General features: G+C 44.6%; 2 protein-coding genes across 2 annotated transcripts in view; both read left to right on the top strand.

The window, feature by feature from the left end:
• The window catches only part of LOC147609079 (P53/DNA damage-regulated protein), a 76,221-nt gene that overhangs the window by 39,048 nt on the left and 11,330 nt on the right, over positions 1-25,843 (top strand). The window contains exon 3 of the mRNA XM_086788450.1: positions 12,883-13,135. Within this exon, the coding sequence (XP_086644576.1) occupies positions 12,883-13,135 (253 nt within the window). The remainder of the gene's footprint in view (positions 1-12,882; positions 13,136-25,843) is intronic.
• On the top strand, positions 7,191-9,117 carry LOC147609080 (uncharacterized). The gene is made up of 3 exons (XM_086788449.1): positions 7,191-8,011; positions 8,117-8,462; positions 8,553-9,117. Exons 1-2 carry the CDS (start codon positions 7,479-7,481, stop codon positions 8,418-8,420), a joined length of 837 nt encoding a protein of 278 aa, XP_086644575.1. The 5' UTR covers positions 7,191-7,478; the 3' UTR covers positions 8,421-8,462; positions 8,553-9,117.

Genomic DNA, 25,843 nt, shown 5'->3' with positions numbered 1-25,843 from the left:
ATAATCCACGGGGCAAAGTCCACTGACATGCCCTTGTCCGGGGCCTTGCATAGTACTTGCATATGTACGAGAAACCTGTGCGCCCTGCGGGGAATCAAGGGCAATGGCATCATGCTGAAAATCATGCAATACATGATCCCCACTGCGCTGAGCATCCTGCATATCACCCCCTCCAAGTAGAGAGGACTCAACAAAATCATCCTGATCTGATATATCATCTCCCTGCAAAGAAGCATGAGCTAATACATCCCTCTGCCCAGAAACATCATCTATCTGAGGTGCAAGATCCGAGGAGGTCTTCCCATCAATCGCACCAGGGGGGCGAGCGTGAGAGACAGCTCACCACACCTGGCGGATTGTAGGACGGGAAGGATCCAAGGGAGGTGGCGCCTGAGAAGCACATTTGCGAGGCCTCCTGCGACCCCGAGCCCGAGGGCAATCTCGAGCAAAGTGACCCTGTTGGTGACAAACCTGGCACTGATCAGGTTTACCTGCAATCTCCATACATTGCTTTAAAAGACCACTAGGGCCTGGAAGCAAAACATAGTCCTCAAAGAGCTCACAGTCAAGAGCAAGAACCATGACCCTAGGGACAGCATCCGCCGAGGCAGTAACCACCTGGGTAGAAGATGTCGACAAAGGGTGGAGGGGGGGGCACTTGAAGAACCAGCGGATCCGATGGCCTCTAGCATAGGCCAATATGCGCGAGGAAGACCTGGGAATGTGAGAGTAATCGGGAAATGGTTCCGGTCTTCCTCAATAGGGTCAAAATAGCTGGAGTAGGGAAGAAAAAAAACCTTCCTCGGGCCCAATGGCAAAGGGCTGCCCTTCAAAACCTCTGAGGTTGCGTCCTTGGAATCAAAATCCACCTGGAAGAAACCTCTTCCAAGCAACCTTACATCTCGAAAGTGTGGAGCTAGGTTCGAAGGCAGAGCCGCTAAGACCCAATCTCGAGCTTGGAGACAGGAAGGGTAAGATCCAAAGATTCTGGCAATGAGGGTCGTTCTGGAGTCTTTCTCGATTTCGGCGAAGAGGACCGCGAGCTCGTCTTCGGAAAAAACAATGGTTCACCCGACCAAGGGAGAATGATTAGCCATGATGCTAATCGAAAAAGAAGGCCGACTTGAACTCGGATGAGGAGCAATCCGAACCAAGGACTTCTCATCAATTTCAAGGCTGCATACTAGAGAATACACTTTTTGTACATTGTTTGCAAAGATTTATAGCGGCTTTCCTGGCAAGATTGCACCATATTTGGTGAAACCAAGGTGTGGACAGAGAAGATAGCTTGCTGCCCGGACTGTGTAGAAACTAGGGTTAGGGTTTTCAAACCCTAAAAATCAGATTTTTTCAAGATTTCAGCCGACTTTATTGAATGTACCCGGCTGTGAGCAGCTTTTTAGCTCTCATCTATTATAAAGGTTTAGGCACTGTGTGCCTGTGGTTTGATTCAATAAATTCCTGTAAAGGGGGAGGGGCCTGTTCTCCTCTCAGTGAGGTCTCGTTTCTCTTTTCTCTAAATCCTACTTTCTTTCATTATTTGTGATTGTTGATTAAGTGGATTTGTTATAAGTAGTTCATCAATTTTGTCACTTTCACGTGTCCCTGCGTTACATCGATGTGGGAGGCTGGCTCACCACAGAAGCTGTTGAGACCGGAGTGGTGGTCTGAGAAGGGGTCTTCTTAGGTCATGTCTTAGAAGTATGTCCTTTTGTATGGCAAAAGAAAGATCGCCCCTCCTTGTATTGCTCGTGCTCTTCAGGACTGAGCTTACCACTTGTCTTCCCGGCCAGAGTCTTCTGGTCTGGAGTAAGGCGAGGTCCATTGTTCGAGTTCTTGGATCCAAAGGCTCCTGAGGTAGACTTTGACTAGGTCTGGTTCTGGCCCTTGCTAGTGGCTGTGGGTGCCTTGGGTACTCCAGGTTGAGAGGTCTTCAGTTTTCCATTGTTATATTTATCTCGGCACTTTGCGCAAGCGAAAGTGCCTGATCAAAAGTTTGGGGTTTAAACTGGATTTGCGTGTCTAAAACATAGACGAATTGACCTAGTTTGTTCTCATTTGATTTTTGCAATTGGAAAGCCAAGTGAGTGACTTTATTTGCAAATTGGAGAACAGGCTGCGTGTTCAGGTGCAATCCGCGATACTTGTTCTCGAGTCGCTCAAGATAGTGAGGTGGTAGAAACTGCTTCTAGAGGTTAGTGACAAATTGGTCCCACTTGTAGGCAGCAACTCCATAATTGGAATTGGCTCTTCTCGATGCGTGACTTCCTACGAGCAAGAAAATAGGCTTCAAATTGATGAATCGAGGAATACAGAGTTGTGAGATCAGGTTTATGGTTATACTTACTAAAATTCACCCTTTCGTGAGGGTGAGGTGAAGAAGCCGCGAGTATTGTTCTTGCGTCGAGAGCTGCAAGGTATCGCTTGTGCTCCATGTGTCGACGTTCCTCCTGTGCGGTAGCGTGGGCTTCCTTCTGTCGCTTGTGTTTGAAGCTCTACCTCGCATACTTGCAAATCATATAAGACACGGGATTACTATGTTAATTCCTCAACGGAGATAGCCGAAGCAGGGATCTGGGAAAGGTTCTGGGAAGAGATCTTGCTGGTTTTTGGGGGGAGGGGGGGTGTGTCCAGGTTTCTTGAAGAGGTATCTGTTTCTCCAAGGCGTGTATAGAAGCTGTACACGCCCGCATATGTTCCCCTTGATGCTGCGCATAAATTCTTGGAACATGGCGTTTGTATCATCTCCGATGACTTGGCTTCTGGAAGCCGTTGCTGTCGAAGAAACAATTTCTGCAGGGGTCTATGTTCTCTCTCATCGTTGGAAATCGCCATAGTGGGAGTGGTCAAGCTTTTGCGTGACCACAATAATACCATCCACTGTGTGTGTGGGAGAAGGCTATAAACCAACCGTCTTTTGAGAGACATGAGTCACACTGAAATGGGAGTGCAACTGGCGTCTGAAAACAAGCCACACAAGCAAAAGAAAAAAATCTTCTTTTTTCTCTTGGAAGAAACCAGCGATTCCACAATGGTGTCTACCATGCATCCATGAGAAGAGTCTTCTTGCACAAGTCTTTTGTAACATGTGAAAGCTTACAGATAGGATTATACTTTGATAATTAATATTCAACACCAAGGTTGCTTCCAAACGCAGTTTGGATAGGATCCAAACGTTCACTAACGTTTGGAAACGTTAGTGAACGTGGAAGTTTGATTAATATAGGTTAAAAAAATGAAAGGCGAACGCACGTCAACATCACGTTTTTTTCTTCTTCTGTTTCTTACATGCATGCGGCTCGGCGCCTCTCTCTCTCTCTCTCTGTTCGGCTGCGGGCGCTCATGGGCTGGTCGTGTTGGGCTGCGTTGCTTGCTGGTCGTGCTAGTAGCCTGGTCGTGCTCGGCGCTCGCTCATTGTAAGAGTCTCTCTCTCTCTCTCTCTCTCTCTCTCTCTCTCTCTCTCTCCCCCCCCCCCCCCCCCCGCACAGGCCAACCTCTCTCTTTCTCCCTCCTGCACTCGCTCAACTCTCTCTCTCTCTCTCTCTCTCTCCTCTCTCTCTCTCTCTCTCTCTCTCTCTCTCTCTCTCTCTCTCTCTCTCCAGTTCCAGTTTCATTTTCTAGGTGCCACTAGTATCATCTTTATTTTTCATTTTTTGGGTTTTTTTATCCAGACATGGTATCAGATCCACCATGATGTAACTTTTGGTCTCATAGGTCATTATGGCCTTTTGAAGACGTTAATATAACATTTCATTTCATTTCATTTCTCCCGCAACTCTCTCTCTCTCTCTCTCTCTCTCTCTCTCTCTCTCTCTCTCTCTCTCCCACAACTCTCTCTCATAGGTCATTATGGCCTTTTGAAGACGTTGATATAACATTTCATTTCATTTCATTTCTCCCGCAACTCTCTCTCACTAGCTTGGTACGAAGATGGCTTGGCTTTCTATAGAGATCATCTTCTCCAGCTCACGGAGGATGGGTTTGTGATTAGACCCAGCTACATGGATACTCATCTTTCTCATGGGGTACGGTGTGCTATTGGTCAGATGCACACATCCTCACACCAGCTAGAGATTGAGACTGGCAGATTCAGAGGAGTACCAGCTGAGGCCAGGATTTGTTAGCTGTGCCAGATGGAGCCAGAGATAGAGTTACATTACATATGTCACTGTCCAGTATATTATGAGATACGAGGCCGTTTTCACTGCCTGTTCAGAGAGGGCTTTGGACCACTCTCTAGAGTCATGAGATACGAGGATCAGAGATGCCTCGGATTGTACTTGCTGGAGCTGCGTAGACATAGAGAGGGTCTCCTGAGAGGGAGGGGATCAGAGAGGGAGAGACACCTACAGAGGCAGATTACAGACTTCTTTCGACCAGAGATTGAGCAGTCAGGGCAGTAGGCATTGCAGCTAGCCCCAGAGTAAAGCCGCACCAGAGGTACACTGATTGATCGGGCTATAGAGCTGGGGCGGTCCAGGCGCCCCAAGATGAGAGGCCCATCTCGACACCGGCGGAGACTACAACAGATGATCAGGATCATACTAGCATGGCATGGGAGACGTCCAGTCAGAGTACTCACCATGGAGGACATTGAGGATATCCGCCATCGACCGATGAGAGACATCTTTGGATAGTGATGTGTATGATGCTTACCTTTGTTGGTGGAGTTTTCCTCCTAGATGTTATCCATTAGGAGTTCCTGGTACCGTACTTTTCCTCATAGTTGTTTCAGTTTCAGTTAGTTGTTTAGTTGTTTTTAGCTTTCCTTACACAGACATTGTATCAGATCCACCAATTGTTGTAAACTTTTTGGTCTCATAGGTCATTTTGGCCTTTTGAAGACGTTAATATATCATTTCATTTCATTTCATTTCTCTCTCTCTCTCTCTCTCTCTCTCTCTCTCTCTCTGGTTTTGGACCACTTTCCAGAGTCATGGGGTACCAGGACCAGAGGTGTTTGGGATTGTTCTTGCTTGAGCTGCGGAGACATAGAGATAGCCTGCTTAGGCGCACAGAGAGCCAGACTCAGAGGCACATTACAGACTTCTTTAGTCCAGCCATCACTGCGCCAGATGGACCACAGTAGCAGCAAGACATGGATACCGCCGACACCAGAGGTACACTGATTGATCGTGCGATTGAGCTTGGGTGGTCCAGACGCCCACGACTACGGAGGAGGGCATCCCAGCATAGACGGAGGTTGTAGCGGCGGATTCGGATTATTCTTGCAAGGCATGCGAGACACCCAATTAGGGTGCTGACCACAGAGGATATTGAGGAGATCTGCCAGTGTCCGATGCGGCACATATTATGAGATGGAGGCACCTCCATAGTGTACCCCTCCGTCCCACATGATATTGTATCCCCTCACTATATTCCACTCACCTCCATAGCATACCCCCCCCCCCCCCCCCCTCACTATATTCACACCCTATAAGGGTTTCTGTTTACTTTCCATTTCCAGTTTCATTTTCTAGGTGCCAGTAGTATCATCTTTATTTTTCATTTTCTGGGTTTTTTTTTTAAAATCCAGACATTGTATCAGATCCACCATGATGTAACTTTTGGTCTCATAGGTCATGATGGCCTTTTGAAGACGTTAATATAACATTTCATTTCTCTCTCTCTCTCTCTTTCTTTCTCTCCCGCAAGGCTCTCTCTCTCTCTCTCTCTCTCTCTCTCTCTCTCTCTCTCTCTCTCTCTCTCTCTCTCTCTCTCTCTCGCGCAAGGCTCTCTCCACATACGACCTCGGTCACTTATATAGAAATACGGCCGTGCAAATTTTCAAAATTATGGGCAAATACGAGGGTTCGCGGATCCTTACATCAGAGACGGTGCCTACACCGGAGGATTCAGAGCATCATTGCGAGGCATCGGGCTCGTCTGACCAGGCATCTCACTATGGCAGATATCCAGGCCATCCGGCAGAGACCCATGCTAGAGCTCCTAGGATGATTACCACTCCAGCCACATACTGTTGTACTCACTGTCACTTTTGTACTCCCCCATATTCATGTATTCATGTATCCATGTACTCATGTACCCCATTTTGACTAGTAGCATTAGCTTCCCACTCTCCCTAGTTGCTGCTTCCGGATGCTCCCTACTGATGTATTGTGTGCAGGGCTAGATACTTACCTTCAGTCCTTTCTTTTCTTTTCCAGATAGTGTATCAGATGTCATATGGTTGTAACTTTGGTCTCATAGGTCACTTTGGCCTTTTGAAGACGTTAATATAACATTTCATTTCATTTCTCTCTCTCTCTCTCTCTCTCTCTCTCTCCCCCCCCACAAGGCTCTGACTCTCTCTCTTGCACCTCCTCAGACCCTTACACAGGCTGAAATTTTATTCGTATTGCCTACCAAGCTGTGATCCGATGAAGATCCGTGGGTTCTCTCGCCAAATCTCATCAACCGCCTCCTGTGGTGCATTTGCACATGGTCCAATGCCGCCTCCGGTACCTTGGCCAACATGATAAATAACACGACTGGATGTGCTAGGAAATATTCCTCCACAATATTTGCACTTCCACACGCGCGTGTTGGAGCGACCAACACCTAGGGTGTTGGGTATGCCTTGAATGATGGTGTGCCTTGCCCATACGGAACTCGGTGCACAAGGCATCTATGGCATATGCACAAAAAGCAATCAAGAAAATGGAGAAATGTCAAGACGAGTCACGACTCGAGAGTTTTAAAATATATTTCGAAATTCAAGCAGATAATAGAGTCATCATTGAGGATGAGCAGCTAGATACACCTGCGCATATGGGCCCATCAGCTGTTGGGGGGCCAGCATGTTCATATGTGGGTGGACAGATGTCACAGTCAGGCTCAGTGGTGGAAGGGCCATCCACAGGTTTAGGTTCAGGTGCAGGTCCTAGCCGAAAGAGGGCTAGAGTAGATGATGGACAGTCTCATGTGGAGAATATTGTAGCAGGTGGTAGTGCAGGAGGACACCATTAGACCACTCTCCATGGTACATTGAACCAATCCTCATGGGTGAAGGAGAGGCAGCGGAAGGCAGAGATAGAGCTAGAGCACACTCTCATTGAGTGCAATATCTCTTTCAATGTTCTCGCACAGATCAGTGGAAGAGAATGATTAAAGCTGTCTCTGATATAGGTCCATGTGAGAACTAGAATGGATTAGACTACCAGAAGATGCGGACAACCATGCTAGAGGATGAGAAACATCGCATACAGAATGCACTAGAGCCAATAAGATCATCTTGGAAGAAGCATGGTTGTAGTATCATTTCAGATCGATGGAGTGATGTGCGGAGAAGACATATCATCAACATCCTTGTTTCTAGTTGCATGGGCACATATTTCTTGCGTGCAGTGGATGCAGGCAAGGCAGGGTAGAGGATCACTGCAACATTCATCTTCCAGCACATCAGGCGGGCTATTATTGATATTGGCCCAGAGAATGTGGTGCAGGTCATTACGGACAATGCGTCCAACTACAAGAGCATGGGAGAGATGATTGAGGCAGAGTTCCCATCCATTGTGTGGACTCCATGTGCTGCACACTGCTTGGACCTCATAATGGAGGACATAGGGAAGCTTCGATGGGTGAAGCCGGTTGTGGATGAGGCCGTACGCATCACTACTTTCTTCAGGAAAAAACACCAGGCATTATCTATCTTCCGATCCCACTCACACTTGGACATGGTGCGGCCATCCAAGACCCGATTTGCCTATATGTATCTTGTGCTTAGAAGGCTACATGAGGTACAGGATGCACTTCGAGCCTCAGTGGTATCACCGGCATGGAGGGAGATGCGTGATTCGACCAGCGAGCCCACTCAATACATTCAACGCAAAGTGTTGGATGAGTCCTTTTGGTTTGATATTGAGGGCTTAGCAAAGCTCCTCAAACCCATGTATATCTTCATCCGATTAAGTGACATCGAGGGCTATACATTGGGGCTCCTCTATCATCATTTTCATCGGATGAGAGAGATGGTGTCATTAGTCACCTCGCTGACTCTCACTCTTACCAGGTATATCTAATATCTATTATGTAATATGATTTATGGTACGTGCTGTAATTTTGGTTATATGATGTACTTACTATTGGATATCTAATTTGAAATTTGGAATGTCAGACGTGGCGAGGTGATGGCCATTGTTGACTCGCGATGGACTTACATGCGTCGTCCCATTCATGGGATTGCAGCATTACTCCACCATTTGATGTTCAACAAGGTCGAGCTCCAAACAGACACGCAACTCAATTTGCTCAAGGATGCTTATGTGTCTCAAGTGCTTAGCTACGATGACATGGTGACCTTCAATGAGGAGTTGATCGTCTACCGCAATCGGGTGGGAGTTGCCTTTGGCAAGTTGAGTACCTCAGTAGTTCAAGGGCAGGCGAAACCACTTACGTGGTGGGACATCCATGGATACTAGGCCAAAACTGTCCAGAAAGTGGTCTTTAGCCTGCTATCTCAGGTTTGTAACTTCAAAGTTCTTAGTTTGTATAATGCAGCCAATGTGTAACCTTGTCTGTTGACATTTGCCAGAGCTATGTGGCATGTGCAGAGTTGCTTTGCTGGTGCATGCGAACGGAATTGGAGTGCATACTTTCTTGTGCACACCAAGATCCGTAATCGCTTGAGTACTCAGCAGTTAGAGAGATTGGTGTTTTGTCGATCCAAACTCCGTCTTTTGCGCACACTCAAAACAGCCACTGGTGTGAAGGAGGTAAATTACTTGCCAATTTGAAATGTTTATTATTAAATAATAAACTTCATGTGTAACCTCATGAGTATTGACTCTTGATACGTGTTGTGTGTCTTGTCACGTGTGGCAAGTGGATCTCTTTATCTTTGATAAGCTCCTCGCTCATACTACTGATGCGGAGCCTCAGCTTCGGGAGGACCGGTTGCGAGACGAGCAGGAGGAGATATACCGAGAGCTCCACAGAGAGCTTGAGAGCATAGATCGGAGGGTTACACGTGCTCGATCACGAGCTATGAGTATTCTAGATGCTGATGCTCATGGAGCTTCTACTAGCAGTCTAGGTGGTCGGTGCCGTCGTGGTGGGCGAGGTCGAGGACGAGGCCATGCTTAGATAGCTCAGCAGCACGAGTTTCTTGCACATGATGATGATGATGATGATGATCCCTTAGATGAGGGGTCCATAGATACGAGTGACACCATTCTTGTAGTGGCCTGACTATGACTCGAATGGCAACATGTTGACGGATGGAGATGTTTCTTCAGAGTCCTCATCTGGTTTAGATGAGTAGCTAGATACTACCATAGTTTATAGTTACTAGTTTTTTTTTTGGTGACTAGCCTCTAGGAATCATCATTCATGTATCATTGTATGACATATGTCTACAATCTTATGATTTCAAATTTATCATTTATCCATGATCCATCTCACTTTCATTTATGTTCATTGTTTAATTATTTTATTTGATTATTGATATTTGCATTTGCCATTGTCACTTGTGACTTGTAAGTTACTAAGTTGTAAGTTGTGCAAAATTGAAATTAAAGGTTGTATAGTATTAGTAAGTGCTTTAATGTTCATTGATGAATCTTCAAACTTCATATTTCAAAAGTTTATAAGTATTAAGTATATATATCGGGGGGCAACGTTCACAATGTTTGGAATCTTTTCAGCACATTTTTCAAACATTTCGTTCACTACGTTTGGAACCACCTTGTTCAACACCTTGGTTCCTGACGATTGCATGATGTAGCGGATATAAAGAGTGCAAGAGAGAGAGGGAGAGAGAGAGAGAAGAAGAAGAACATCAAAGACAAGGTACATCCGATTGGGTCCCAAATACCCTTTGAAGGGCCCACGTACCTCACGGACTACATATTTGAGCTCTCCAGTGATCGCATTCGCTAGTTGAGGACACCATTAGATGTCTTGAGACTCAGGAATCCACTTTGGAGCAACACCTACAGAAAGTAGAATTAGAGCTTACTCACCTTCGCACCTCATCTTCCCACAACACAGAGGAGGTGTTCAAGTTACGTGACTAGGTGGCATAGCAAACTAGGGAGCTCGTCTCTTTACGAGCCCAAGTAGCGGACGTGGATGCGCTTTGGCAATCTCTCCGTCTCTTTACGAGGCCAAGTAGCGGACCTGGATGCCCTTCGGCAGTCTCTCCGTCATCTCTAGTCCGTTCTCACTAGATCCAAGACCTCTTGATCCACAGGGGTACCTAGTACTACATCGGCCAGCACTCAGAGCCTTCCCCTAGCATGAGGAGGATCTCTAGTTTTTTATTATTATCATTGTATATACCATCTTTTCATGGTGTCACTATTTTTAATATTGTACCTATCATCTTTCATGATGTATAAACAACATAGTGCATCTTTCTATAACAATCTCTCAGTTCACAGTGTTTTTTTTTCTATCTTTTTTACTGAGGACGATGAGCAAAACCCTCCTCCAGAAAGTTTTGCCATTGCCCTTGGAATCATCATGTCTTGCTGAAAAGCACAAGCCTCGGTAGACTCCATATGCCGAGCACTAGGTGCTTGGGGTATACGTTCCACTCTATCCAAACAGGAGGACACATCTGGATTCTGCCAAAAGAGCTTTTTGCTCCTCCATGGATGCTTTTAGGCTAATAAGCAAATCACTGATTTTGTGAATCCACGACGAGCAGCTCGAAACGAGGGATAAAGAATGATGGGGAGGGTTGCCTTCACACTGAGAAAGGGTGGGTGAGATAGAGGTACAATAAGAACCCAAATAATTGTGGGCTTAGGGGTTAGCAGACCGGCAGCTATGGAGGTTCAAATTGATACATGATGTGTAGTAACGAGAGAAGGGTAGAGAGAGCTAAGAGAATAAAGCTCAAGAGCCTGTATTTGCATAGTACAATGTAATGCTTGTATTGATTGATATGAAGTTCACAAGGTACAATGCTTTTATAGGCAAAGGGCCTTATCTTTCTCAACACTCTACTCATTGGGGCAGCGACACTTGGCTATACTAGTGACATCACTGCTTACACACAAACACTTAAGTGGCTGTAAGCGGTGGTTTACTTACTCACTTACTCACTCACATAAGTGAGTGTTCACACACACAAACAAGGGTTATTCACACACAGACACAAGTGGGTACACAAACATGGGTACACGTACACAATATGTGTACACACACAAAGTCTCCGAAATACCCAACAAACCCCCCTTTGGAGCGAAGGTGGAGATGTCCTGAGATATCAACACTACACTCTAATGCTCCATCTAAGACATGTTCCTTGCAACAAACTTAGTAAGTGTGGTTCAGAGGCCAGTGAGCTTGGCTCAACAAGCATGGCTTAAAGGCTTAACAAGCATGGACGTGCAAAGACTCAAAGGTCTAGGGAACAGGTGCCAAAATGAGCTTGACCACACATGACTTTCACTTGCATGAGCCTACTCAAAAATCAACATGAAGGATGGAAGGCTAACACTTTTAAAAGAGTCTTTGTGGCTATCCTAGAGTTACAAGTTTATACAAGTAGTCATCCCATGGTAGGTGCACCGTTTGGTGATGAGTAAGGTGTGATTACTGCCCAGTTGTCGCCAATTGCCAATGTGGTGGCACCATCCATGCAAGTCATTGGATGCCACTTGTCACCGAACACCGGTCAGTGCCAAGTGGTTCTACTTGGAGATGTGCATTCACTCCCAACTGGAGCAGCTTCGCATCTAGACGGATTGCCACTACTTCTTGTCCAAGCCCATTCGGAAAATCTTGGAGGCGAAGGGGACACACTGCAGTTCTTGAAGCTGGAGCGTGCCAAAGCTTCATCTAAGCTGCCATCAGCCTTCAATGGCCTCTTCCTCGCAAGCACCAGCAGCCCGTGTTGGGGGTAAGGGTTTAGGTTGGTCTTGGTTGGAAGAGGTGAATGCCCAAAGACAAGTCCCGTCCCCGTCCCACCCCCCCCGTCCCCGTTCCCTACCTCCAGGCATTCCCCATCCCCAAATCCTGCCCCGTCCCCGTTCCTGTCCCACCGACCCATGTGACTATGGTTATTCTATCCACCTCTCACGAGGGTTGTAGCATGCCTCATGCAAATGCCTTTTTCGACTAGTTGAAGATCTTTTCAAAGATTCAACTTAGGAAGCTGAACCTTTGAATTGGAAACTTTGTCATAAATTTGTGAGAATGTTACAACTCTAATGTCCTGTAGAATCTAGACTAAAGATTTAGCTTGAGGATGAGATGTTGGAAGGAAAATGAACTTGAGCACAAATTTTGACGGCACAAGGATATGTACGGCTGCTTGTGAGATTGCAAGTGTGACTAGTTGCTTGAGGCGAGATTGCAAGAATAACTAGTCGCTTGAGGTGAGAAGCCCAAGGATAGTGGAGGTCTTTGGCTATGACCGTTGGCTAGGGGCTGAGTGGTGTGTATGCATGGGGTACCCAAGGAGTTAGGGGCGAGAGATTGCACATAAGGACAAGATGGTCGTGTGTGAAATCCAAGGTATATATGGGAGGAGTGAAACATTGTCCTTGTGTCATGCCTTTGTTTACTGCTTTTTCCTTTGCCTTCGAATGTTTGTACAGCTCATTGTCTTTTTTCTGGGTTCTATTGCTAAGCGGTGGAGATTGGATAGGAAAAGGGACGAGGGGACTTACAGCTTTAGTAACTTTGCACCTTGGGGCCCAGGAGTGCTTCTGCCTTATCGCACTTATTATTTTTTGAATAGGAAGTTTTCTTGTCCTTTGTCAAAGAGGGGTACACTCCCATCTTCTGTATGTTTTATTTGCCATGTAAAGCTCTGGTTATTCGTCATTGTTTGCTTGTGATGGAAAGGTTGTGGTTGTTCATCTGTTATTTGGTCAATGATGACACAAATGCTGATCAAGGTGCCATCTTGCCTCCTTTTGTGGGCAGCTTGTTGAGAGTGACAAGGCACGCAATGGTAATAGGGAAGCTCTTACAGCCCTTCGCAAATTAGCTCGGACTTCTCAGAGCAGTGTTCCTGTACTTCATGACTATGAAGAGTCTTCCAAAAGAGATGAGGCTGGAACAGAGTGTCGAACTTGTGGTGACTATGATGGTTCAGAGTCTACATGGTTTCTGTGTCCTGGAGGTGATCTCTTTGTAAGCCTTCCTTTCCATGAAGCTCATTCAAAGCTGGAGACAGGTGATTTATCATTACCTTTTTCTCTGATGGTGTATGCTTAACACTTAAATCTTTGTTTCCTAGTAACAGGAATCCGTTGCAAATAATGTGTTTTAACAGTTTCAACCCCTATCTATTCATGTTGAGAACTGGATAAAATACTCAGGACGCTGAGCATACCAGTGTCAAAGGTCACCTGTAGAGAAATCATTATCTGTTTTATAATCGATGGAGTGCTTTCAGCTCTTGTACACCTGGGCAAGTCTAATAATTTGGTAGAGATTTCTGTCATTTTAGAGAAATGACCTTTTCCGAGTTTAAAGAAATCCAAAGAAGTATTTAAAGTATTGATAAAGCTTGTCCTCCAACCATTCCAATACTGTTTTCAAACTGCTCGTGGGGTTTCGGAGAAAATGAATATATTATTTAGGATGAACACACGTTTTCCCAGCAACACATGAATCTCAAAATGACCTTTTCTGTTTTGAAAGATGTTTTGTGGACGTTCTTCTGTGTGATGTTCAAATGATGTAGCTGGTCTCCAATTTGATCTTATAGTTTCTTTTTAGCTCCATCTAATCTGTCTATTAGAAATGAATTTCTATTTGGATTGTAAGTTTTATGTCCCTTGCTGCATTGTCAATCATCTGCAGTATAATTCCAATCATGACCACTGCTCCATTTACCCTTACCGTGATTGTGGATTCTAGTTAGCCATCACTCAACCATGCTAGGATACCACAAGTAAAGACTGCTCAATGTCATTCTCAAAAGTACTTGTTCTTAGTCGCGCAGGTGCAGCTGTAAGGTGGTTGATGGAGGGCCATGCTGTTTATGTGTGGTGATAGAGAGAAAGAAAGAAAGTTATATTAACGTCTACGGGAGACCCCAAGGGCCTATGAGACTAAAAGTAGTACAATGGTACCATGGATATACTGAGCCATGGAAAACTGCAAAAAAAGTAAAATGAAAACATTTGACAGACCATGTGATCAATAGATGATCTTGTGTGGAGTGAGATATGCTGTGATCCACTAATGACGATACCCGCCTCGGCCAGAACCGATCTAATGGTGGAGTGAATGTCAGTCCTCTGTGATGGGAGCGTGTCATGTCGGCGGAGAGCCTCACGAATCTCTCTGTGTGGTGGAGGGTCTTGATGCTTTGGGTTGGGGACGTCTGGGTCGTAGAGTTGATTGAGCTCTCTCGCTAAGAACTCCTCTAGGGCGTGGAGCTGGAGTGTTGGTATGGGTGGTAGGCTTTGATGTCATAGTAGAGGAACTGTTGTGGGCAGTGGATTCCGATGTGGATGTGTTGATGCTTTGGGTCTCTCGCTAAGAACTCCTCTGGGGCGTGGAGCTGGAGTCTAGGTACGGGTGGTGGGCTCTGATGTCATAGTAGAAGAACTGTTGTGGGCAGTGGATTCGGATGTGGATGTGTGTACCACAAAGAAATCTGTGATGGCTCTCTTTGAGGTGTCCTGTTGGAGCCGGGGTTGTCTCTCAGCATGCTGCCTCAACACTACATCCCCGTGTCCTGTGTTGTCTGAGCTCCATCAAGTACATGCCCAAGCACTTTTGATCAAAAACTGTATCACCCGTGTGTGTGGTCCGAATCCCTCTTGGAAGAGGTAGTGGAATCTCCCACGTATCTCATAGTAAGCCAGGCAACTGAACATATAATGGTCCTCATCCTCTACTGCTCCTGTGATGCAAACTGTGCATGTCCTCTCCTCATGTGGGATATCCTCAGCTCTGCCAGTCTCTACTCTGAGGCGGTGGGAGGATACCCTGAGCTGGCCGATCGTGTTACGCATAGCATGTGACATGTGTATCTATATGCATCCCGGAGAGAGAGAATACTCAAGAGAGAGAGAGAGAGAGAGAGAGAGAGAGAGAGAGAGAGAGAGAGAATACTCAAGAGAGAGAGAGAGAGAGAGAGAGAGAATACGAGAGAGAGAGAGAGAGAGAGAGAGAGAGAGCGAGAGAGAGAGAGAGATTTATTAACGTCTTCCAGAAGACCGAACTCGGCCTATGAGACAAATCGGTGTACCTGTATGGGGTATCCTCTGTCATCCCAACAAAATGAAAAAGTACTGAACTAAAAAGCTGAATCTGGGTGTGCAATAAGTACAATGAGTGGGGGAGGGGATGGAGCTCTACTACTAGGAGAATGCAAAGCTATATGCATGGAGTATACAATCATGATATGCAACCTAGCTAGCTCCATCTTGTACCATACTGGGGGTATAAAATGGTATACATCAATGAAGGGGGTGTCCACAGCTCCTTGAAGAACATGCTTGGGTGTGCTCTGAAGCGAGCCAGTTGCTCCGCACTGTGAAACTGAGCTCTGATCTCTGTCATCTCTCTCTGGTATAGGCGTGGTGTCCGAAAGCCAGGTGTCCTCTGTCTCTTGCGGGCTCTGAGTGTCTCCGCTCTCTAGAGAGTAATTCCCTGCCGTGTAGGGGCTAGGAGTGGGATGGATCTCTGAAAAAATGTAGTAATCTGTGTCTGTCGTCCCCCCTCTAGAGCTGTCTGAGCCTGTAATGATGTCTCTTTGTGACGCTGTTGTATGTCTAGAATGAATCTTCCCAGTATGCGCTGGTCTGCTGCCTCAAAGATGTGGCGTAGGGAATGTGGCTCTCTGAATAAAATGGGATATCTCTCTCTGATGGCTGTATATGCTCTGCATCTGCATACTTAATGCTCCTCACTCTCCACCTCCTCTCTGCACAATCTGCATACCCTCTCCTCTCGGGGGATCCGTGCTGCTCTGCCAGTCTCAATCTCCAATCGATGTGATGAAACTCTAAGCTGACCAATAGCCACTCGGGAGCCGTGTGGTAAAAAACCCTCCATGTATCTAGGCCTCTCTATAAATCCATCATCAGTGATACTCACGAAGTGATCTCTGTAGTATAGCATCTTCGGTGGAAGAGGCTGTGTAGGCGATATCCATGTCTCTCGTGTATAGAGCTGCCATAGGTCCTGTCTCAATACTCTGTTCCTCTCACTATGAGAGAGACGTCCTGTCTCAATACTCTGTTCCTCTCACTATGAGAGAGAGAGAGAGATGAATTGCATGACTCAATGGTATTGATTGATGTGATTGTTTCAAGCTTCACTAAGTACAATGCTTTTATAGCCTTAGAGGCTCATCTGAATGACATCACTGTTTATGTCAAATAGGTGTAATATCTAGATATTTATTCTAGCCACTCTAAGAGTGGGTTCTAGCCACTCTTAGATATTCTAGCCACTCTATCTAGATATTTATTCTAGCCACTCTAAGAGTGGGTTCACACACACTCACTCACCTACTTTTTTTGGGGTGAAAACCATGCTTCTTATTAACAATGCTTTATGTACAATATAGTAGATGGACTCCAAGTAAGTCCATCTTCAAAGAACTTCAGAAGCAGTGGAAAAACACCTCGAACCGGCTAAAAGCAATGTCCTCCAATTGTAAGCAGTCTTGGAGGGAAAAGTAAGCATATGTCTCTAGAGGTGTTTGCCCAAACATAGCATTGTTTCTTATCTTCCATATTGTCCATAGAGCCCAATATCTAGTCCATAGAAAGAAAACATCAAAATTAGGAGAGTTGGATACACTAGTCCCAAATATCTAGAATTGCTTTCCATATCGCCTACCTCGAAAGCGTCCTGTGATATCATCAGCCAATTGTTGAAAAAACTCCCTTGTTTCCAAACAATGTCATAACAGATATGGTACAGCTTCAGAATGAGCTCCACATCTGCACCAAGTGGCTCCAGGTATATGCCTCTTTTAGCAAGCATCTACTAAATGACGCCAAAGGAACAATCTTTGCCTGAAAGGTAGCTTACTTTTCCATATACCTTGGATGTGTTTTTTCCACCATCTTTCACTCTTTTGCATACATACCCCATAGAGTGTTGCCATGTGCATGAATCCAAGGTGGTGGAAGCAAATGGTTATACATGCGAGCTTCAGCTATCTTATTCAAATGTAATCCGGAGCAATGTCAGTTTACCCTTTCACTTTCCAGTCATGCAACTTGCCATTTTCAACAAGTGGAGGCAATGGTTCATATGGCTACAATAACCTTTTAATCTTTCTCCAAATTGGTCTATGATGCAAACCGAAGTTTTACTCATTGCATGCATGCGGAAAGGATAGCACATTCCTTGTATCATCCACAACATCCTATAGCGTGCGTATACCCAAGGATGCCAAAATCATGCTTTTCGTGGGTCTTGCATAGCTAGTGGTTCTGCAGACAAAGACGGCTAGTGTAGACTTTCTAGTTGCATAGAGTTACCGATTGCAGAATCATGTCCCACCCATTTGAGATCTTTCAATGCAGTCGTCCAATCTTGCACCATTCTTGTGGCATATGGACAACCCACTATGTGGCCTTCAAAACAGCCTAGCATCACTTCATCCCAATGAGATCACCTTCTTTCTTTGGTTGACGGCACTCAAGAGCTTGGCGGTTGGCACGTGGTTGGCCATTGGTGGTCGACCGACAGCTTGCTCGAGGTGCAGCCACCCTCAGCGACAGTGTCTTTGGGATTGCCCGAAAGCTCAGCAGGTTTGGCGGGTGGATCCTCCACATCTTCACGATGGAGAAGACCTCGACTCGTATCAAAAGTAATTACACGGGGCTATTGTTGTTTTTGGACTCACACACTCACACACACAGAAACGTGCACATTAGGGTTAGGTGCAGGAAGAAGCAGCTCACACAGAAATGAGAGAGAGAGAGAGGGAGCCAAAAGTGTGGTAGCCACAAAATGCAAGTCAACTCTTGCATGTGTGTCACGCCCATATAATATAGAAGTACAAAATATTATATGTAGAGTGTCCTTTCACACTTGATATCCAAGGGGAAAAACCACATGGGAAAAAGTGCCCTTGGTTAAGCCTTGTTCACACATAGCACTACCATAAGTGAGCATATGCCTACAAATCCCTCGTGTAGTGAAAGTGTGAATCTGTAGAAGGTAGCAGATCACTCTCTGTATGAGAGTAAGCCCAAAGCTTTGCAGAAAGCTTCAAACTTCTCTCAAGGTAAAGCCTTTGTGAAAAGATTTGCAACATTATCCTGTGTAGGGCAGTAAGATAAACTGATCTCCCCTGCATGTAACCTCTCTTTGATATAGTGATAATGACTCTCAACGTTCTTGGTACGTGCATGAAATACGGGATTTCGTGCCATGGCCATAGCACTCTCGCTATCAGTGAGAATGGTGGTGGTTGTCTGCTGACACTTACAAAGATCAACCAATTATCTCCTCAACCATACACAATCTACTGTAGCTGTGAAGATTGCCCTGTGCTCAGCCTCGCAAGTAGATGTGGCAACAGTGGGTTGCTTTTTGCTCAACCAAGATATGCGTGAACTGCCAAGAAAAAAACAATTCCCACTGGTGGATTGTCTTGTATCATAATCACTAGCCCAATCTGAATCACTATATGCATAAAGCTGCAAGCTGCCCCCTCGGGATAGAACAAACCAAGATCCAGGGTACCCTTAAGATATCGAAAAATGCGTTTGACTGCTTGCCAATGCTTTGTGCCTGGGCTGTGCATGAATTTGCTCAACAAAGACACCCCAAAAGATATGTCACGCCTCGTGTTACACTAGTAAATGAGGCATCCCGCTGCTTGACTGTAAATAACGGCCTCAAAAGGCTCTCCAATATCATGCATAGTAAGCTGTACACTTGGTTCTACTGGAGTAGAAATGGGCTTACATTCATCCATGTGAAACCTTCTTAGCAAACTTTTTATGCACTTAGTTTGCTGCATAACAATGCCATTATCTGTATGCATAAACTGTATGCCGAGATAGTAGTGTAAAGGCCCCAAATCTGACATACCAAATTTAGCTTTCAAATCAGCTTTGAAATTTGAAAGTTGTGCTTTGCTAGTACCCGTAATGAGCATGTCATCTACATACAAGATGACTATGAGAATATCGGCACCGGTTTTCTTCACATACAATGTGCTTTCAGCTGGACTATTCACATAACCTTGGCTAGTTAGATGAGCATGTATTTTATCGTACCAAGCTCTTGGAGCTTGCTTTAACCCATACAATGCTTTGTGTAACCTACATACTTTATGTTCCTCACCAGGAACTACAAAACCAATGGGTTGATTTACATATACTTCCTCCTGTAAATCCCCATTTAAGAATGCAGTTTTGATGTCCAATTGATACACTTTCCATCATTTATGTGCAGCCAATGCAATTATTACTCTTATTGTGGTCATTCTCGAAGTAGGAGCAAAAGTCTCCTCATAATCTATTCCCTTTTTCTGGGAGCAGCCTTTAGCCACAAGTCTTGCTTTGTACCTGTCAATAGTACCATCAGACTTCCTTTTGACTTTGTACACCCACTTTGTTTCAATGACATGCTTGCCTTCAGGCAATTCCACAAGATCCGAAGTATTGTTCTTCATGATAGAAGAGAGTTCATCTTGCATAGCTTGCACCCAATGCTCATTCTCATGTGCTTCTTTATAAGAAGAAGGCTCTTCTGAATCAAAGAGACCAGCCATGGCTAATGCAGACTCCCCATGATGCATATTAAATGCCATGCTGGAACTAGTCCTTGTTTTACTTGTGAGTGGAGCTGCAGGTTTCCTTTCTTGTAAAGTTTTCAGCAACCATCTTGGCAGCGACTTGGTTGTGGCTATTGCTGTTTGCTCTTCCCTGACAAGATCTTCTACTTCTTCCCTAGCAGGGGGCTGAGTTACTGGCTGTTCCACATGTTCTACATGAGGATTTTCTTGTGTAGGGGCTGGCTGATCTGACTCCCTCCCTAAATGCAATGGGTAACAGTCCATCAAACATGTAGTGTATGCCTATATCATGACTTTTATACAAGCTGTACATGGGTTGTACTGAATTTTCAGCAAATACCACATCTCTACTGACAAAAATCTTGCGTGTTGTTGGATTATAAAGACGGTATCCTTGCCTCTCATTGGTGTAGCCCACAAAAATGCATTTCATTGCTTTATCATCTAGCTTTGTTCGGAGTTGTTCTGGCACATGTGCATATGCCAAACACCCAAATGTACGCATATAATCCACTTTTGGTTTTCGGCTATACGAAGCCTCAAATGGTGTTATGGTTTTCAAAGCTTTTGTTGGACACCTGTTCACCACATGAGTTGCACACATTATTGCTTCCATCCAAAAATTGTGAGGCAACTTTTGTGTTTTCACCATGCATCTTGCCATCTCCATGAGAGATCTATTTTTTCTCTCAGCTACACCATTCTGCTGCGGTGTATAAGGCACAATACATTGGTGTTTGATGCCCTTTTGAAGCATATAGTCCTTGAGTGCATTTGACATGTATTCTCCACCTCTATCTGAGCGGAGTGTTTTGACTTTACATCCACGCATATTTTCAGCCATTGCTACAAATTGTCGAAAGCATGTAAACACCTCTGCTTTTTCTTTCAAAGGGTAAACTCAAGCAAACCTGGAGTAGTCATCAATGAATGTGATGAAGTAAAGATGCCTCCCTATGGATGGTTTCCGCATTGGACCACATACATCACTATGTATGAGCTGTAATTTACTTTCAGCTCTAACAGCTCCATGTTTGGGGAATGGTTTTCGTTGCATCTTTCCCAACATACACCCCTCACATACGTGTCTTGTTGGAGACTCAAGAGGCGGCATATTATCAACCATATGATGCTTCTGCAAAAGCATCAAACTTTGAAAATTTACATGCCCAAAACGAGCATGCCATAGCTCTGCATCATGCATATAAGGAGTGTGGGCAGCCACTGTATTTGCATCATAAGTACGCTTGTCATAGTTGTCCAGCTTATACAAGCCTTTGTATCGTGTTCCAGAAGTGACTATTTCATAATCCTTTGATGGGTCTTCCCATCTTCAAATTCAACCTTTAACCCTTGGTCGTTTGTGGCTAAGACGGAGAGCAGATCTTTCTTTATCCCTGTAACATACAACATATTTTTTATACATATATTGGCACCATCGGCTGCAATACGTATGGCATTGCCAATTCCTTTTACTGGATATGTGGTATGATCTGCACATGATACATTGCGGCCATTTGAAGCATAAACCAAGTGCTGAAATACCTTTGCATGAAGTGATGTGGCTTGAAGCAGCACTATGAAAATACCATGATACATCCTGTTTGTCAGATGCAATGCAAGACATATCATTGTCTGAAGCACTTGATGTGTCACTAGTGGATGTGACCAAAAAAGTGTACTCTTCTTGAATTACATTAGCTGATTGCTGTGCTTTGTTATCAGAAGAGTCTGCTACTGCATTGCCTGTTTCTTTCCTTTTCTCTTTTGCAATCCGCTTTCTACATTCATTGATGTAGTGTCCAGGTTTATGGCAGTAGTGACATTTGCCCTTCTTTTTGGGCTTGTTTGCATCCCATTTGTCATACTTTTCACCACCAAAAGAGGGCTGTCCATGACCAGCCTTGCTAGACTGTTGTTCCCCATGCCTAAAGCTCTTTGCTTTACCCTTATCCTTGGTTGTAAATGCCTCGTCTCCACAGCTTGGCTCATCCTGTAAGGTGGAATACTGACAAGATGGGCACCAGGGATCAAGTCAATATGATGATCTACTGTCCTTTCAGGTGGTAAACCCGATGGCAGTTCCTTAGGAAATATATCTTGAAGCGAATCAAGTATCTTTTGTAATTCTTTGCGTTCAAACACGCTTAATTCATTGACATCCATGGAAGGTATGAGAAATGAAGAAAGTGGAATCAATACACAATGGAAAGTGGTATACAAAGAAGAATCCATTATATTTTCAAAATCAACTGTATTTACAAGAGGTCCCTGAGAGGGATGTATACAATCACCTAAGATACTATACTGGGTGTTCCCATGCTGAAAAGAAAAAATATGACTACACCAATCTATCTGGACTTAAAGAGTCTTAAACCACTCAATCCCCAATAACAAGTCTACATTTTCTAGGTGCATAATATAGCATTCCAGAGTATCTTTGGAATCCGGATTGGTAGCATCTCCACCTTTCGATCCCATACTTGCCTTCCCGCAAGTAGACGTACCTCATAGGTATGATCGCTGGGGGTCGTATCAAGACTCAATTTCTGCACAAGTTTGTAGTTAACAAAGTTGTGTGAGCTGCCAGGGTCCAGAAGAATGTGGATTCTATGGATTCACTTCTCCATAAACTCGGAGAAGATCATGTAAGCCAAAAACTTAAGAGTTGTACAAATAATCAGAACATGAACTAGGGTGAGAAATTACAGTAACTGACGTACCTGTCAAAGTCAACTGGTTACCTGCCTTTGGCTTGGGTCCTACGTTGGTCTTTGCACCCTTTTGCTTCGGGCACTCGTTACGCATGTGTCCTTTTTCTTCGCAGATAAAGCAACGGCCCTCCTTCTTGAGCTTTAAAGCCTTAAGGAGTCGTTTCTTCTTCGCTGGTGTTGAACTTGAATTCTTCGAAGGTTGGTCCAAAGACTTTCCTTCAGTCGTGTTAGCCATAGGTGCGGAGAACTTCCTTTTGTGCTTGTTCCCCTGCTCGGTAACGGGTTTAGACTTGGAAGAGACCATTGTATCATCATAGATACGAGCTGAATGAATGGCTTTGTCCAAAGTTTTGCATTTGTTATTTTTAACCTGTAAACGGTATGAGTCTGAAACCGGCTACGAAGAACCCCAAAAGAGTAGTGGGATCCATCTTTGTAGCTTTCATCTGCAGGTAGACCTCATAAGTGAGGTGCTGCAAGGTCATGGTCAAAGCGGTAAACCGGGCCACAACATCATAATCATCCTCTTTCTTGAGGAATTCCTTCTTGAAGACGTCTTCAAATTGTGCCCATGTCGTTGGCTTAGGGTTGAGTTCTTTCCACCAAAGCAAAGCTTTGCGTGAGAGGAAACCTGCTGCTAATTGGATCTTTTTTCCATCATCATATGGATGAAACTGAAAATAGACCTGCCACTTATGTAGCCAAGTGTCCACGATCTCCTTGGTACGCTGCTTTTCCTCGCTCCCGAACGGTTCGGGAGTCATATTGGGGCCTAAAGTAGAGGCCAAGGTATCCATACCCAAAAGAGTAGAGAGGGTAGTGGTCAAGAGAGAGATGGAGTTTTGCAAGGCTTGCATCTGGGCGGCGATTTGTGCCTGATGTTCCGAAGAAGAAGCTTCGAGAGTAACTTTGAACTCTTGGAAATCTGATTTTGACACATGATCGTCAAAAAGATCGGCATCGGTATCTTCCGTAGCCGGCAAGCCTTCGCGTTCGACAAGGGGCTCCAACTCCGATTCTTAGGTCGACATCGTGAAAAGGGCAAGTGGAGAGAAATTTTGATCTTTGCACAATAAAGTGCTAGAGAACTTGAGAGCTTGAGAGCTTGAAAACTTGAGAGATGTGTGGCAAGAAGCCCACTTAAGGGGTTTATATAACCTTCCCCAAAAGCAACTTGAGCTATTGCTTTTGTGTTTTTATATATATATATATATATGTATACATATATATATATATATATATATATATATATATATATATATATATGTATACATATATATATATATGTTCTGTTTTCTTAAAAAAAAAAATACCTTTAACCTTAGGGATCTTTAAACTCTTTAAAAAAAAAATTTAATCTAAAAAACCAAAAGTGCCCAAATCGGCGAATGCTTTTCTGAATTTTTTTTTCCTCTGCAATTAGAGCCGCTGCTGGTATGCTGCCGTCGCTTGCGTTGCTGCTGGGTGTCCATTGGCCGCCTGCGCCATCCTGCTTGCGTAGGCGTGGCCCCTGCGTAGGCCTGGGCGCCTGCGTGCCTGCCAGCCTAGCCTAGGCGTCTGCCTGCGTAGGCGTGGGCGCCTACCTACGTAGACCTCGCCGGCTGTCTTCCCGCCTGCCCGACTGCATACTTGCGCCTGCAACATCCGGTAGCCCATGTCCAGCATGCCAACGATCCCCAGTGTTTGCACCTCTCGCTCGCTCTCTCTCTCGCGTTCAACCAAAAGCAAACATGCTTTTTTTTTTTTCTGTTTTCTCACCCGACTTGTTCATGCGATTGCACAAGCATCTTCAGACTTCTTCTTGCAAAACAAATCTATCCTACTCGACCGCTCGTATTGGAGGATCCACTAGAAGTGGAAGAGCAAGAAGAGATTTTGCAACTAGATCAGATTGTGTTTCATTCTGTGAGAAAATAAGGAAAGACAGTGGTCGGAAAGTTCCTCTTGAAATTCAAGAATTATTCGTCATTGGATGCGAAATGGATGCCAGAGGAGTACTTCAAGGACTATCCAGAGATACTTCGAGCTTACAAGGAACCTGTTGGTCCTGATGTATTTGAAGTACAGATATAGACATCTTGAGAACATGATAGATTCAAGAGGGAGCGATTTTACCTCTAGCTCTCTTCATTGTATGTATTGGAATGTAATTGATCACTATTTTGCTTATGTAATGGTTAATTGGACATGCTCTAGTTTGGGTCGGTTGCATACTGGAATGTAATTGATCACTATTTTGCTTATGTAATGGTTAATTGGAATGTATATATATATTGGAATGTAATTGATCACTATTTTGCTTATGTAATGGTTAATTGGACATGCTCTAGTTTGGGTCGGTTGCATACTATATGATCCAAGGAGCAAGATTTGTATATGGGTGGCAACGATGCGAGATGACCCATTGGTCGGCTTTTGTGCGAGATGCCTTGGATTTCACAGTTGGACGGTCATAGTGACCAGATGGCCCAGATGATTGTGTTGGATTTGATAGTCGGGCGGACAGTGCGACGAGATGGTCGAGATGACTATTTGACAGTGGGGGAGTCCGAGAGACTAGATGGCCAAGATGACTGTATTGATGAACACCTGGGCAGTCATAGTGACCAGATGGCCCAGATGAGTGGTTATGATTGACTGAGCGGTTTTCTATGGGAGCGAGATAGCTTGGTTTCTAATGAGACCAGTTGCTCGACTATGACATGACAATCTATGAACAAGAGGATCTTTACATGTGCATTGCATACTGATGTATGTTTAAATTTCTTTGACTTTTGTGTGCTGTTTTTTGATGCGTGGACAGTGCTTGGATTTATGGCATGTGATAGTCCACTGGGCTCCAGACTACCTAGCCAGTACCTGGAATACCAGTAGACGCGAATGATGAATGCATGTTTGTTGACTACATTAAGTCTACTTTTTGCAAGAGGTAAGTATGGATTTCGTTTATCTACCACATGTGATAGGTCCTGAAGAAAAACCATCAAAGACAAGCCATTGGTCAAAGATAAGGCATTGAGATGTTGCCAGATGAGCAGATGACATCACAGATATGGGGGATGTCCAGATGCACAAGCTCACCAGATGGGGCTAGTACTTGGAACATATCGATATGCTTGGTACACTTGTACTCCGTAGTTGAGGACATCTACGATATAAGAGGGAGGGAATGTAACTATTTGACCTTCCTAGCACTATTCACATGATGGAACCCTTGCTAGGACACTAGACTAGTGGAAGAAGGCATGGTGATAGGTACCATAATGTTTGCACATGGAAAAGCACCCATTTTAGTCAAAAAGCAAAGAAAAGTAAAAAGTCAAACTGAGTTGACCACGAGCTAGGAGCATCACTGGCAAGAGGGGATTGAACAAGACCAAAAAGCAAAAGATGGTTTTTCAAAAAGCAACTCTAGGGCCAAAAAGGAAGGCTCTAGAGC

This window comes from Cibotium barometz, chromosome 52 (assembly GCF_041138505.1).
Source record: "Cibotium barometz isolate CiBa-2024 chromosome 52, ASM4113850v1, whole genome shotgun sequence".
NCBI lineage: Eukaryota > Viridiplantae > Streptophyta > Polypodiopsida > Cyatheales > Cibotiaceae > Cibotium > Cibotium barometz.
The sequence above is the reverse complement of the archived record's forward strand: the minus strand, read 5'-3'. Positions and strand labels throughout refer to the sequence as shown.